This window comes from Chiloscyllium plagiosum, unplaced genomic scaffold, assembly GCF_037043375.1.
Source record: "Chiloscyllium plagiosum isolate Xiang-an unplaced genomic scaffold, Cpla_swu_hap1 HiC_scaffold_47, whole genome shotgun sequence".
NCBI lineage: Eukaryota > Metazoa > Chordata > Chondrichthyes > Orectolobiformes > Hemiscylliidae > Chiloscyllium > Chiloscyllium plagiosum.
The window spans coordinates 19,366,454-19,381,490 of record NW_028270185.1 but is presented as its reverse complement, the minus strand read 5'-3'; the positions used below and the strand labels follow the sequence as shown (position 1 = coordinate 19,381,490).

General features: G+C 43.3%; 1 protein-coding gene across 1 annotated transcript in view; it reads right to left on the bottom strand.

The window, feature by feature from the left end:
• Positions 1-5,646: 5,646 nt before the first annotated feature.
• LOC122542713 (homeodomain-interacting protein kinase 4-like) overlaps positions 5,647-15,037 on the bottom strand; it is a 36,436-nt gene continuing 27,045 nt past the window's right edge. The window contains exons 2-3 of the mRNA XM_043680693.2: positions 13,482-14,614; positions 5,647-6,184 (exon numbers count right to left, since the gene is read on the bottom strand). Coding sequence (XP_043536628.2) covers positions 6,005-6,184; positions 13,482-14,614 — 1,313 coding nt within the window. The 3' untranslated portion in view covers positions 5,647-6,004. The remainder of the gene's footprint in view (positions 6,185-13,481; positions 14,615-15,037) is intronic.

The window sequence follows — 15,037 nt, the reverse complement described above, 5'->3', positions numbered from 1 at the left end:
TACCAAGTTCCTGGATGTTCATGGATATGTTTTGGTGCAATATTTGAAGCTTTTAATCAGGAACCTGCCACTCACACACATTTCCAGAAGGTTATTGTATTTTTCATCACTCTTTTCAACTCTGTAGATTATTCCTCATTTCCTCTGATTTCATCAGGTTCAAATATGCCATTTAATTCAACGCTTGCTTTCTTTACTCTACCTGAACTATCATCTGAAGTTCCACCAAGCAGTTCACAAGGATTCTGGCGAAGGTTTTGCTGGTAACTGAGCAAAAATGAGTGGTGTTCCTCAATGACCATTGCAAGATCAGTGAGTTCTTTTCTGCTTGTATAGATGCATAATGGAGGTAAATTTGCATACTTGCTGAGTGATGCCTTATCTTCACATAGACTGACAAAGTTTATTGAACTTACTGACCTGGCATTGACCTCCAGCAAGGCAGATGTGCTGGGATAGCACCAACTTCTGGAGCTTTGTTGCTAGGTAGACGTTTGATTTATGTTTGCCATTTCCAAAAGTGTGAAAGGGCATCAAGAGACATTGGCAATCTCTGGGTAGCCTGTTGATTGTTGCTTCAATAATAGATAAGGACTGGCAGTTGAGGATATAATTAAAGTGTTCTCACCACTTTTTTAGAATTAGCTTTTTTTTAACCTGTCAGTAAACTGGGGCCTTATTGGCAGATTTCAGTGTTGTGGAATCTGTTCCAATCTTGGGTCTATATGTGACTGAAATCTGGCCCCACTCTGATCCAGCCAAGGCTCTTGCATTTCTCTTGCATTTCTGAAATAGCTGTATGAGACACTCCCTTCAAAAGTAAGTAAGGATCACTGACCTTGCCAGCAACCACTTGTGAAACTAAAAATAAAAGTAACCCCATTAATACCCCTTTTTGCACAGGAAGTGTGTCAAGAGTGTCAGTGATCATACACCTCCGTAACAGGACATACTAAGCTTCTCAGTGCTCAAGTATGTGAACATTGACCTTCTTTCTACCAGCTGTCATCAGCGTCTGAGGCTGTTTCCAGGACTTGAGTGCAACAAATCTAGATGGGCACCATACGCAGTATTTGAAACAGTGTTGTCATGCCAGATTGTATGAGTTATTAAATACTAACAACCAATTTGCCTTTCAAATACAGTGCAACCTTGGTTATTCGAACTCCAATTATCTGAATTTTGGATTATCCGAACACGATCTCAAGGTCCCGATGCTTGGGTGAGCAATTGATTATCCAAACATTCATATATCCAAACAAAATACTCCCTGCCTGTATTGTTCGGATAATCCAGGTTGCCTTTAGTACTAATATTCCCCATGGCTCTACCTGAATTGAAGGGAGTTTTTTTTCCTCCATCTCTGTCAATATTTATCTTTTAACCAACACCAAAAACAGATCATCTCAACATTCTATAATTGTGGGATCTTGCTATTTTTGACTTCTGGTGACTTCAAGTCAAAAGAGATTGAGAGTTGATGATTGACATTTTAACCATTCTTTGTTCAAATTTCTCCAGACTTTAAGAGATTGGGCACAGGAGATGAGACCTCCAGTGATATGGAGAGATTAAAGAAGCTCAGTTTGTTCTGCTTAATACAGAGAAGGTTCATTGAGTTCAAAATCCCAGCTCACCCCAACCATCCTGACTTAGTGCAACTCAACCACTTCCCTGGTGGCACATGGGGTTCTCGGCATCTGCAGAGTGGATGCCTGCCTCCAAGTGCTGCGGGCCATTGAGACTGGCTGTCCAGCACTAGGGAGTAGCACAATGTTAAATTTTGAATGATTAAATTTAAATAAAGCATAAGGGATAAGTGTGCTGCATTCCCCATGGCACCATCTCAACAAACTGGAGTTTGCTTACCAACTAATCGATCCTTGTTTCTGAAGAAGTAAAAGTTGTTGTTCCTTTTGAAATTTGGTATTCTTGCAGCTATTTTGAAAGCACAAGATGAAAAGTCTCTGGCATTTTTCAACAGTACTCAAATTTTATGCTAAGTGTATCATTCCAATATTATTGTTCTTGCTGGCTACAGAATTGGGGCATGTTGGAGAATTGCTCTCTAAGGGTTTATGTGGTGTATTCCAGGGATTGTACCCTCTGCACCCTACAGTGTTCCCAGTTTGGCACAGTAAAATATAGAATCCAGTGGCAGGGACATCAATTGAGCAGACTTCATTCCTGGAAGATCATGCCTATTTTACAGCTGTTTCCAGCCAGGTGACTGGTGAGTATCCCCTTTGTGGGTTGAGAAATCCTGGAGAGAATGTGAAGAGAAGCAACCAAGGTGGTACCTTCTAGATTGCTGAGTAAACATGATTGCAGGATGTGAGCAATTAATCATAGATTCTGAGGGGTTTTGACTGAGGTAAGATGATTTGTTTGCCTGTTTGGATGAATTGGGAACTATGTCATATTATCCAAGGCAATGACTTGATTAATTTCATACAAATGATGCAAAGTCCTTAATAAGCATTCACCATAACCTTTATACATTCCACAGATATTTTAAAGAAATCTCAAATTTTCATTACTGCAGTGCTTCCCAGATTAAATAAGACCACCGTAGCATTATGGAAAATGCCTCCTGTCATTACAATACAGAAGGAGGCCATTCAGCCCATTGAATCTACATTGGCTCCTGAATGGGGAAGTGAGTCAATCCTATTCACTCTTCCATTTACCTTGTACGTTTATTTCACTCAAGTACCTGCCTGATTACATTTTGAGATAATTGCCTGTTTTCCATCACCCTTGTGAATGGTGGGTTCTTACTGTTTGTTATATAACAACATTGCTCCTCACTTACCCCCTCTTTTTGCTCAAAATCTTAAATCTTAAATCATGCCAACAGCCAATGGAAATAGCTTTTTTTCTCCACCTTACTTAATCCTGACACCACCTTGATCAAATCTCCCCTTCACCTCTTTAACTCCAAGAAGATTCACCCCAGTATCTCCAACCAAACCTTGTTACTAAAATCCAATACCTCCTCACCCCTATGCCAAGCTAAAACCATTCCAGTTAATAACTACTGCATATGGTCAGTGATGCTCCCTGAAGTGGGCTGACCAGAACTGGGTGCAGAGATGCTCTTCATCTGTGTCACTTGGTTATGGGGATTAAAAGTAAACTTCAAGTGTTGTGCTTGATAGCAGAGACTGAATGTTGTCAGTATTTTAATGTGGACAGTAGTTATGATTGGTTGCCAGCCCATTCATATCAGTGAAGTAGGTGGCTGTCCAGGGTATCAGGCTTTAAATGGTGCCAAATTTGCCAATTAAATACTAAAATAAAAGTAAGCTTCTCAGCTGTTGTGGCACAGTGATAGTGTCCCTCCCTCTGAGTTCAAACGCTTAGGTTCAAGTCCTATCTGCTCTAGAGGGGTGTCATAATGTGTCTGACCTGATTGGTTAAAAGCATCTGAAGACAACACTTTGCGAGGCTTTTGTGACACTGTGGTAGCATTCGCTTCCTCTGAGCAAGGAGGCCTTGCTCAATTCAAGTCCCATATATTCTAGAGGTATGACAGAACCTCTCTGAACAGGTTGATCAGAAAATATCTGAAAGGAAAATATGGATGATGGAAACCTGAAACAAACACACAAGATGCTGGAGAAGCCCAGCAAGTCTGGCAGCCTCCATGGAGAGCACGAGCAGAGTTAATGTTTCGAGTCTGGTACGTTTCTTCTTCAAACCTGATTAAAGATTAAAATTTTGTCCTGGACTTCTCATCTTTCGGTTTGTTTGAATGTGGATTGGGGAGCACAAGGTCAAAATTCACTGAGGGCATCAGAAATGCTTGGGCCAGCTCTGCCAGTTCCACAGTAGCTGCTAATGGAATTGAAATTAAATTTACCTGGTTTTAGTAATGGTGATATCATAGTGTCATCAATTGCCATGAAAACCCATCTGGTTCCTTTCGGGAAGTAAATCTACCATTCTTTCTTGGTCTGACCTATGTGATTCCAGACCCAAAAACATGGCTGACTGGTAACTAACCTCTGAAATAGCTCTGAAATGTCACTTGATTCAAGCACAATTAGGAATGGTTTACCAGTGCTAGCCTTGCAAGTGATGCTCACATCTCATGCGGGAAAAAAAGTAGAAGAATGAGGAACATTTTCATAGTCTTCATTGGAGGCTCACTGATGATATTACCTAGCATGGTGATGAAACGACTAAGAACAAATCTACCAGCTCAGCAAGCAAACTTACAACCTGATGCATAACCTGAGCTACAAATCTTCTCCAAAATCATGATCTTGTTATGTAAAAGATTGCTTCTACATTTCCTTTCGTGCAAAGGAGACTACATTAAGAAATATTTCTTTGGCTGTAAAGCACTTGTAAATGTCCTGAGGTGGTGATTACTGCTTTATAAATGCAAGTCCTTCATTTGCTGGATGAAAGAGAGGAAATGGAAGGGATGGACAATAATTGATAGTCGAAAGAATGAAGGTTGAGAGACAGGTAAATATATTTGGGGCATAGGAGATGAGGGTGTCTAGAAGGTGTAGCACTTGGAGTTGGGAGAATAAAGGGTGTTTTAGGAAGAGAACAATAAAATTATGTAAATTGGTACAGTATAATAGTGCAGCAATCGACAAGGTATTCTTGATGAAATAATTAGTTCAATTAGTGGAATAATCAACATGGTATAAAAAGTGCAATATTCAGTACAGTGGTGGTCTAATTGGTGTAATCAGTAATTGGTATAATGAACATTATATAATTTAATATTCACTCTGGTAAAATTGGTTCAGTGATTAACCTGGTATTTTCAGTATAATACTTGGCATGGAATGATTATTGTGTTTTTGTTTTTTCACAGAATACTGACATTACTGGCATGGTTAGCATTTGTTGCCCTTTCTCTCATTTGCTCTTGAACTGAGTAGCTTGCTTGGCGATTTCAGAAGGGGAATCACTGTGGGTCTGGATTCACACATGGAAGGCAGATAATTAAGAGTGGCAATTTTTCATCCTTCCCAGTTATTAGTGAACTAGATAAGTTTTTGCAATAATTAGCAATGGTTTCATCTTCACAATCACTGAGACTAGTTTCAATTCCAGATTTATTGATTGAATGCACCATCTGTCACAGTGGGATTTGAACCCATGTCCCACGAATATTGGCCTTTGGATTACAGGACTAGTGCTGTCACTGTCTCTTGGAGTATAATTGGTGACATAACTGCCATGGCATTTTGTTCTCTTCATTGGCATGGCATAGGTACACCAGTTGTCACAGTACAATCCTTGCCAACATCCTCTACCTGGGTAAAAGGTTAAGTTGCTGTAGTCCTACTGAACCATAGAGTTGCTCTTTCTTTAGAGAGATGACTTGGAGGGTGAAGAACTAGGGAATTGCTGACAATGGCTTAATGATTTCCTCGAGAGCAACTTTGTCACCAAACCTGACAAGACACATCATGTGGTTAAGGCCCCTCTTTGGGAGCATTTCCCCTTACTCAAGAATGTGGACTCGGGGAAGATTATTCAGCCTGACAAGCCTGATTCATTTTCAAACAGTTTTATTAATAATACAGAATACACAGTGTGCATTTCAGGTTTTAACACTGAAAAACAGATCAAAGCTTATTCTTAAACTTCCCAAAGTTTTGGGATTTGAGGACGTCGATTTCAGAAATGGGTTTAACAAGCACGTGGACTCAAACTCTTTAAACTGGCCACTTTTTTTAGTTTTGACTGTTGTACCCCCAAATCTCCTCTCTGCTGCATTCCAACATCACCCGGCTACCCACCACTCTGCTTTCAGGCCTGGCATGTTTTAGCACAATGATTCATTCGATTGGGTTAGAGGTATACATTTTCACCATGCTGTATTATAAATAAACTGATGCTTACAGTTGAGGATTTAATGACTATTTATTTGGTGGCAAAGATGCAAGGCATTTGTCATATTGAAAAATCATTAGAAGTTTTACTTTGATTGGCAGAGGGTGTGCTTTACTAGGCTATCTGGGGAAAGAAACTAATGTTGATTTTCCATGTGTACATAATTCTGGTAACTATTACTTCGTGGCTGTAATTCTTCATATTCAATTGAGACAGAATCTGTGCTGTCAGGACTCCATGTCTCACTGTCATTGTTTAACCATTCATTTTCGTAACTATCCGAGTTTTCGGAATCCTGTTGACTTGTCTGAGCTTTCTAGAAGAAATAGTAAATATATACAAATCAATTCATGCAGACAGCATTCTAGCCTAATGTGAGTCAGGCACATGCCCCAATTCACCAGGCACAGTACTGGTTTGCTGTCCATCACCTCAACTGGACCCTTGGACCGTTTTGGCAGAAGTATGCTTTGGTGTCACACTCAACCTGATTGACTGTCCTATTCATGAAACGGCTGCAAATCATTAATTATAGGGGTACATTATGGGATTTCCTTTGATCTGTATAATTCGACATGTTTACCTTCAAGAAGTTTCCAGCACCTTTCAAAAAATTAATAATGTAATAGCTGACACAGTTGTTTTATAATTGTCATGATATGTTCTGTTCCAATTATTGGTCTCGTATAACTGGACACCAGTCATAACAGTTCAATTTCTGCCAACATTCTCCATCTGTCTTCATACACTTGGGTGATGTAACAGGGAATTCCATGACAGTTAGAAAATCACAATATAATCAATTGTGTCATAGAACCCCTGAAGTGCAGAAAGAGGCCATTTGGCCTATCGACTGTCAGAAGAGCATCCCATCTTATTCTGGTAATCCTGCATTTACCATAGCTAGCCTACATAGCCTGTACTTCCCTGAGTGCTGTGGGAGAGTTAGCATAGCCAATCCACCTAAAATGCACATCCTTGGACCGTGGGAAGAAACTGGAGCATTGACAGAAACCCGTGCAGACAAAGGGGGAACTTGCAAACTCCACACAGACAATTACCCAAGGCTGAAATCAAATCCGCTTGCCTGGTGCTGTGGGGCAGCAGTGTTAACCATTGAGTCACTATGCTGCCCTACCAGCATGCTTCAATGAAAAGGAAATTATGCTGTACAAATTGATTAGATATTTGAGGATGTAACAAGTAGGATCAATAAAGGAGAGCTGGTAGATTTATGCAATAGGATTTCCACAAGGTGAGGGGAGGTGGTGATGGAGTGGTAATCTTGCTGAGCTAGTAATCTGGGCTAGCCATTGAGAAGTTTAAGTACTTTGGGTGTAGGAATTCAAACCGCATTGTGATAGCTGCTGGAATATAAATTCAGCCAATATATCTGGAGCTAGTGCACCATCAGTTGTAAAAATCTATCTGGTTCATTAAAATTCTTTAATGCAGGAAATCTGCCATCCTTACCTGGTCTGGCCTACATGTGACTCCAGACTCAGCAATATGGTTGACTCTGAAATGGCCAAGCAAGACACTCAGGTCAAGGACAACTAGGATGTGCAACAAATGTGAAACAGTAAGAGAAGAAAAAAAGATTATTGGGTCATTTTCAGGTTGTCAGGCAGCATCCAAGGAGCAGGAGAATCAATGTTTTTGGCATAAGTCCTTCAACAGGAATGTGGGAGGAAAGGAGGCTCAGAGATAAATAGGAGGGTGGGGATATGGCTGGGGCAAGGTAACTGGGAAGGTGATAGGTGGATGCATGTGGGGGTGGGGGGGGTGGTGGTAGGTTGGTGGGGAAGGTGGAGCCGATAGGTAGGAAGGAAGATGAACAGTCAAGAGGGTGGAGTCGAGTTGGAGGGATTGGATCTGGGATGAGGTGGTGGGGGAATGGAGATTTGGAAATTAGTGAAATTGATGTGGATGCCATGTGGTTGAAGGACCCTAAGGCAGAAGATGAGGTATTCTTCCTCTCGTCATCAGGTGGCTTTGATTTGGTGGTGGAGGAGGTTCAGAATGTTTACGTCCTTGGTGAAGTAGGAGGGGGAATTAAAGTGGTCGGCCACAGGATGATGGGGTTGTTGGGTGTCTGTGTCCCAGAGATGTTTCCTGAAACACTTCACGAGTTGGCATTCTGTCCCCCCAGTGTAAAGAAAACCACATCTAGAGCAATGGACACAATAGATGAGGTGGATGGATGTGTAGGAAAATCTCTGCCAGATGTGAAAAGATCCTTTTGGGGCCTTGGACAGAGGTGAGGGGGGCAGGTGTAGGCGCAGGTTTATGTCTCTTGTGGCAAGGGAAAATGCCGGTGTGGAGGATGGATTGGTGGGGGTCGTGGACCTAATGCAGTCACAAAGGGAATAGTCTCTGCAGAATGCAGATAAGGGTGGGGTCTGATTGTTGGTGGCAGAAATTGAGGAGGATAATGTCCTGTATCTGGATATTAGTGAGGTGAAAGGTGAGGACCAGGGATGTTCTATCCTTGTTGTGGTTGGACCGGTGGGGTTCAAGAGCAGAGGTGGGGGAAGTGGTGAAGATGCGCTGGAGGTTACTGTTGATCACATGGGAAGGGAAATTGCAGTTCTGAAAATAGGAGACCAACTGGGAGGTCCTGGAGTGGAATTACTCGTCCCAAGAGCAGATACGGCAGAGGAATTGGGGGTAAGGAATTGTGTTTTTACAGGAGATGGGGGAGGGAGAAGGTGTAGTGCAGGTAGCTGCGGGAGTCAGTGGATTTAAAATAGATGCCCATGTTGAGTCTATTGCCAGAGATAGAGATGGAGAGGTCCAGGAAGGTATCTAAGCTGGTCCAGGTGAACTTAAGGTCATGATGGAAGGTGTTAGTGAAATTGATGAACTAAGGAAGCACAAGGTGGCGCCATGCAGTCATCAATGTAGCAGAGGAAGTAGTGGTGATGGTGCCAGCATAACTGCGGAAGATGGACTGTAGCATGTATCCTATGAAGAGGCAGGCATAGCTGGGGCCCATGCAGGTGCTAATGGCTACCCCTTTGGTCTGAAGGAAGTGGGAGGATTTGAAGGAAAAATTGTTGAGGATGAAGACCAGTTCTGCCAATCAAATTAGTGTGTTGATAGAGTGGTACTGGTTGGGTTAGCGGGAGAGAGGAAATTGAGGGCTTGGAGGCCTTCACCATGGCAGATAGATGTGTATAAGGGACTGGATGTGCATGGTAAAGACGAGGCATTGGAGGCCGTGGAAACAAAAGTCAGGGAAGAGGTGGAGGGCATGGGTGATGTTCTGAATGTATGTGGGGAGTTCCCCGGACCAAGGGAGACAGGATGGTGCCGAGATGTGAGGAGGTAAGTTCAGGAGCAAGCAGAGACAATAGGTTGACTATGGCAGTCAGGTTTGTGGATTTTGGGTAAGAGGTAGAACAGAGTGGAGCGAAGTTGTGGAGCTATGAGGTTCGAGGCTGATGATGAGAGATCCCCTGAGATGATGAGGTTGTAGATGGTCTGGGAGATGTTGGTTTGGTGATGGGAAGTGAGATCATGGTCGAGGAGGCAGTACAAGGAGATTTCTGAGAGTTGGCAGCTGTAGAGGTCAGTGCGCCAAACTACCTTTGGGGTCCTCGGGGGGGTGGGTGGGATTCACGATTGAAAAAGTAAGCACTGAGGCAGCGGTAGTAGAAGAAAAGTTCAACGTCGCAACATGTATGGAATTTATTCACCCGGGAGGGTAGTGGCCAATCGCTTTGACTCCCCTTTCCACCCCACCAAGGGCATGGAAGACTTGGGGCTCCTCCACCGCCAAATCCAAGCCACCTGATGACTGGAGGAAGAACACCTTATCTTCTGTCTTGGGGCCCTTCAACCACATGGCAGCAATGTCGACTTCACTAGTTTCCAAATCACCCCTCCTCATCCCAGATTCAACTCTCCAACTCAGCACCATCCTCTTAACCTGTCCCACCTGTCCATCTTCTTTCCCATCTCTCCACTCCACACCCCCACCCCCCCCCCCCCGGACCTATCACAATCACCCCACCCCGCCAGTGTCCACCGATTGCCTTCCAAGCTACCTTCCCCCCCCCCCCACCCCTCCAAAGTCCTACTGCACCCTCCTATTTATCTCTCAGCCCCCTTCTCTCCCTACATTCCTGATGAAGGCCTTATGTCTGGAACATTGACTCTCCTGCTCCTTGGACGCTGCCTGACCTTGTGTGTTTTTCCAGCACCATACTTTTCGACTCTGACTCTCCAGCATCTGCAGTCCTCACTTCCTCTTGGCAAGCTGTAACTAGAGGATCATTTCACAGTGATCAGTTCTGGGACCTCAATTATTTATGATCAATATTCATGGTTTGGATGATTGGACTGGCTGTACTGTGGCCAAATTTGCTAATGAAACAAAGACTGGTAGGAAATCAAGTTTGAAGAGAATACAAAGAGATACATGTAGCTTAAATGAATGGGCAAAATAATGTGGAAAATAAAAGTACCCTTATCCACTTTGATGAAAAGAATAGAAAGCCAGAAGGGTCTGTTTCCATGCTGTACATCTCTATGACTCTGAGGTCTGGGAGATTTGGCTGTCTTTGTACAAGAATCACAAAACCAAGTTAGTGCGCAGGTGCAACAAGTAATGAGGAGACAAATGAAATGCTAGCCTTTATTCCAAGGTGGATGGAATATGAAAGCAGGGAAATGTTGCTGCAACTCCACAGAGGTTTGGTGAGATTACTCTGAGACCGCAAAGTATAGTTTTGTTCACTACTTCAGGAAGGGCATATGTATATTGAAAGAAGATCAGAGAATGTTCACTCTGTTGACTCCAGTGTGACAATGCTGTCCCTTTAACAAGGTTATTTTGTCCTTGAGTTTTTTTTTAAGAGAGATTGTAAAGGCAGAGGTGCCAAGGGGTCTAGAAAGAGCCCAGTTTAACAATAGTACTGGAGTGGCCAGTTCTCCCAGTTCAGTTTTTTTTTTCTAGTTTGGTTTAGTTGTGGCAGTCACAAGATGCTACTGTACAGGAAAGGTTGAAAACTTCAGCAGATGATTCCTGACTAACTTTCTCTCTGAAATCTCTTCAGTTATTTTTAACAGCAGAGAGCAGCGGAAGCTGGGCAGAAGTGAGGTCAGAGCAAGGAGGCTGTTGGGAAGGCAAGTGATTGCTATTTAAGTAGTTACATTGAAGCCAGCAGTCTTTTTTACAGCAGAGAGCAGCGGGAACTGGGCGGAAGTGAGGTCGGAACTTGGGAAGGCAAGTGATTGCTATTTAAGTAGGTGGGTTCTTTTATTAAATTAATTCCACTGGCATCAGATCATCATAATGAATCCTTGCTTCACGATCTTTGGACCATCCGTGTGTACAAACTCATGTTACACTTCCAATCCTTTTAGTTGCAAGCTTGAGATAAATTATTTAAAATATTAAAGTGTTTTTGTGCTTTGTAAAGCTAATGGTATGAGAAATAAAAAGTAGTTATAAATAGTCTACACTGAGATATGGAGACTGATATTGTGTCAGATTGTAATGTATAAGAATTTGTGGAGTAACAAGTTTGGACACATTGCACTCGAATGGATTTTAGGGACATTCACTCTCTCCACCACTGACATATAGTGGCGACAGGGTGTATTATCAAATGCTGCATTGCAACAATTCACCAAAACTCCTTCGATAATAACATCTTCCAAACCCATGACTTGGTCAAGGGCAGCAGAAACCTGAAAGCACCACCAACTACAAGTAACCCTCCAAGCCACATATCATTCTGACTTGGAAGTATATCATCATTTCTTCAGTATCAGTGGGTTAAACACATGGATCTCCCTCTCTAACAGCACTGTGGATGTACCCACAACCCCTGGACTGCGACGATTCTTGAAGGCAGCTGACCACAATCTCCAAGGCTTGGGCAATAAATTGTATCAGCAAAATTCACATGTCCTAGATGATTTTTTGGAAAAAAAAGCTCAAGGGTCTGAGTGCTCCACTCCTGTTCCTATGATTGCTAAGTTCCCCCTATTGTCCAGTTTGAGCAATAAGCAACCAAAGTTTGTCTCAAACGTGGATAAACGAGGTATCCAATTCCAAACATCTTATGCCATTGAACATTTCAGGAAATGATTTCTTAATTGCAAAAGCTATGGAGGAACAAAATGGTTTGGATATCTATGTATACAACACACTAATTCCTCATGCACAGAGTCAACACATATTCAGAGAAGATCATGAAATGTTGATCTTTATCACAAAGTAGCAGAATATAAAAGAGATGTTCAACTGTAGGGAGTTTTGTTTACTCAGCAAGAACTATACTGATGTGGAAGGTCAGCAATGACAATTGAATGTTGGATCAGTTTTGAAGGACTGAATGGCCTACTCCTGTTCCTCTTTCCTACTGTTCTCATGTTCAGCTCTGGGCCCACATTAGCTGTGGACGGGGAACGCTGCAGATTGACCAAATTGATAGCAGAGTTTAAAGTGTTAAGGTATAAAGCAACATTACAGGAACCTGAGTTTAAAAGCTTGAAGGATGATCTGGTTGAGGTGCTTAAAATAATGAAAAGATTTACAGTGAAGCTATTAAGCTCGTGATCCAGAACAAGAAAGAGTCTTACTGGAGGTGATTTTTTTTAGACAAAGACTGACAGAACTGATAAACATTTCTCTCCCAAAGGGCAGTAGCTGTTTTTTGGCAGCTGGAAACTGCATGTTGGGTGGAGGTGAGAAGAACATTGTGAAATCGGATTGAGGCATACATTAAACACAAACTATTTGAATGATCAGACTAATTCAGTGAGATGAAAGATGCACTGATATATCTGTGCCCACCGAAGGCTCTGTTTCTGTGCTTTATGACTCTATTACCCACTCTAGTACCAGCTCAGTATTAGTGCCAGTGTGCTCAGATGCCACTCTAGTACTCATTCTGTATTAATATGATTGTATTTGGTATCCTTGTCAATTCCTGATTAAGGGTTTTGCTCAAAATGTCGCTTTTCCTGCTCCTTGATTGCTGCCTGACCTGCTGTGCTTTTCCAGCACCACTCTGACCCATGTCAATATCAGTCCTGTCTTCATACCAGTATATAGTACCAGTCCTATATTAGTTTCATCGTGTTTGCTATGCAATCCTATATTAATACCAGTGTTTATTTGCCAGTCTGGTGTCAGTTGTGCATTAATATGTGTGTCCATTACCCAGTTGGTACCCGTCCAGCATTAGAACTAGTGTGTCCATTACCCAGCCTGGAGGCAGTGCTGTATTAATGCCAGTATGTCCATTACCCAGTCTGGTGCCAATTGTGCATTAACGCCAGACTGCTCATCACCACCTCTGGTCCATACCCTGTGCTAATGCTAGCATATTCTGGACCACTGTAGCATTGTTGCTATATTAATGCCAGTGTGTTCACTGTCCACTCCTGCTGCCCAGTGAAGAAACAAAAAAAGACCCCTGAAAACTTTAGCTCCAGTTTCATTTTTTCCCAAACCCAAACATCTGCTCAATTTTGCAGTATTTACCCGCTGCAACTTTGCCAATAAAGTACTCGATTAACCGTTTGTAGAGCTGGTTGCCGCCTGAAAACCTTGGTGGCACCCCACAGTTGCCACATGCTTTCACCGGGTTTACCTCGGGACCTGAAGGCTCTCTGGTTTTCAGCAGCTCCTCAGGTCGGTTTGCCTCCTGGGCTGATGACGAGGCTGTGGAGAAGATGGCCTCTGTTTCTTCCTCCTCCCAGTTGATGGCCTCCGTAGGAGGTTCCTGCCCCAGCAGGATCACATTTCCAAAGCTGGGATCTGATTGAGAATGGTGAGGAGCCTTCCGCTGCTTTATTCCACATCGGTTGGTGTAATAGCCCATGGCAGGGTCTTTCCTGTGCCGATGTGCCCTACAACAAGCACCCTGGTGATATGAATGGGGCAGGCAGGTGGAACTGCCCACCTTTGAGGTGGAAGGCTGGTAGCCCGCATTCCCTGCTCCCTCAGGCCACATGCTCAGGGCTCCCGGCTCCTCAATGGTCAAGCTGTCCATCTTGTCAATGGCCCTCTGCATCAAGCTTATGCTGGGGATGTGGTGGGACTGCCGGCACTCGTAGTAATCGGAGTTCGGGTAGTAGACCTCATCAGCCATGTTGAAGTAGTGGCGGTCAGTCAACAGCCTCTTGTCACAGTTCAGAGCTGCGTTGAGGCCCTGGATTGATAGGTCGTAATATTTGGTGTGCTCGTGGGTCATTTTGAGCTGCTGTACGGTGACAAAGGGATGCTTCAGCGCCGCACTGGGTGTGATACGCTCGTGGGAGTCCAAGGTAAGCATTCTTTTGATAAGCTCCACCATATTTTTGCGATCGTGAAACTCAGCAATGACCTCATCATCTGGGAAGACGGCCTTGGTGATGTTAATAGTCTCCAGTTGGTCCAAGGACTTTAGCACATATTTCCGTCTCTCCAGTGGTTGGACCATGGTTTCGGCCTGGTAGTCAGTGGCACACTTGAGCTGCCACTGGTGGGCAGAGTTCTGCCGAGGGTTCCTTCTGAAGAAGTGGTTGGCCTTGGTCGCTGCATTCAGGAGATGGTCCTTGGGCAGCCCTTGTGTCTCAACAATGTACCTGATCTGGTCGTACTCACTGTTGCCGGGGTAAAGGGGCCAACCCAGGTGCAGTTCCGCCATCACACAGCCAAGGGACCACATGTCCACCTTTTCACAGAAGGGAAGACCAAGGAGAATCTCGGGCGAACGGTAAAAGCGGGACTGGATGTATGGTTCTGTGGTGAAAGGAGAAAAGGAGAATATTAGTGCATAGATGTCAAAACAAAAAGCCGTCTGGGTCAGAATTGGGGGTCTTTCCAATGGTTTCCCTTCAAATCTGATACAGCAACAATTCATCTTAGATAAACCTAAAATGATCCAAGTTTCTTTGTGTTGCCAAACAATTTTGACAATAAGAGGAAGAAGATTAAAACAGGAGGAAGAGAAGGGATTGAGTAAAACTGAATAAATACCAATGTTTACTAAGGTTCTGTGGGTCCCGATGTCGGAATAGGAGGAGGCCATTTGGTCCTTCAAGCCTGCTCTGTTACTCAATTAGTTCATATCTGAACTGTATCTCAACCCTGTGTACCAGTCTTGGATCCAGAGCTTTTTAATACTCTTTGTTGAACAGCTACCTGTCAATTATAGTGTTGACA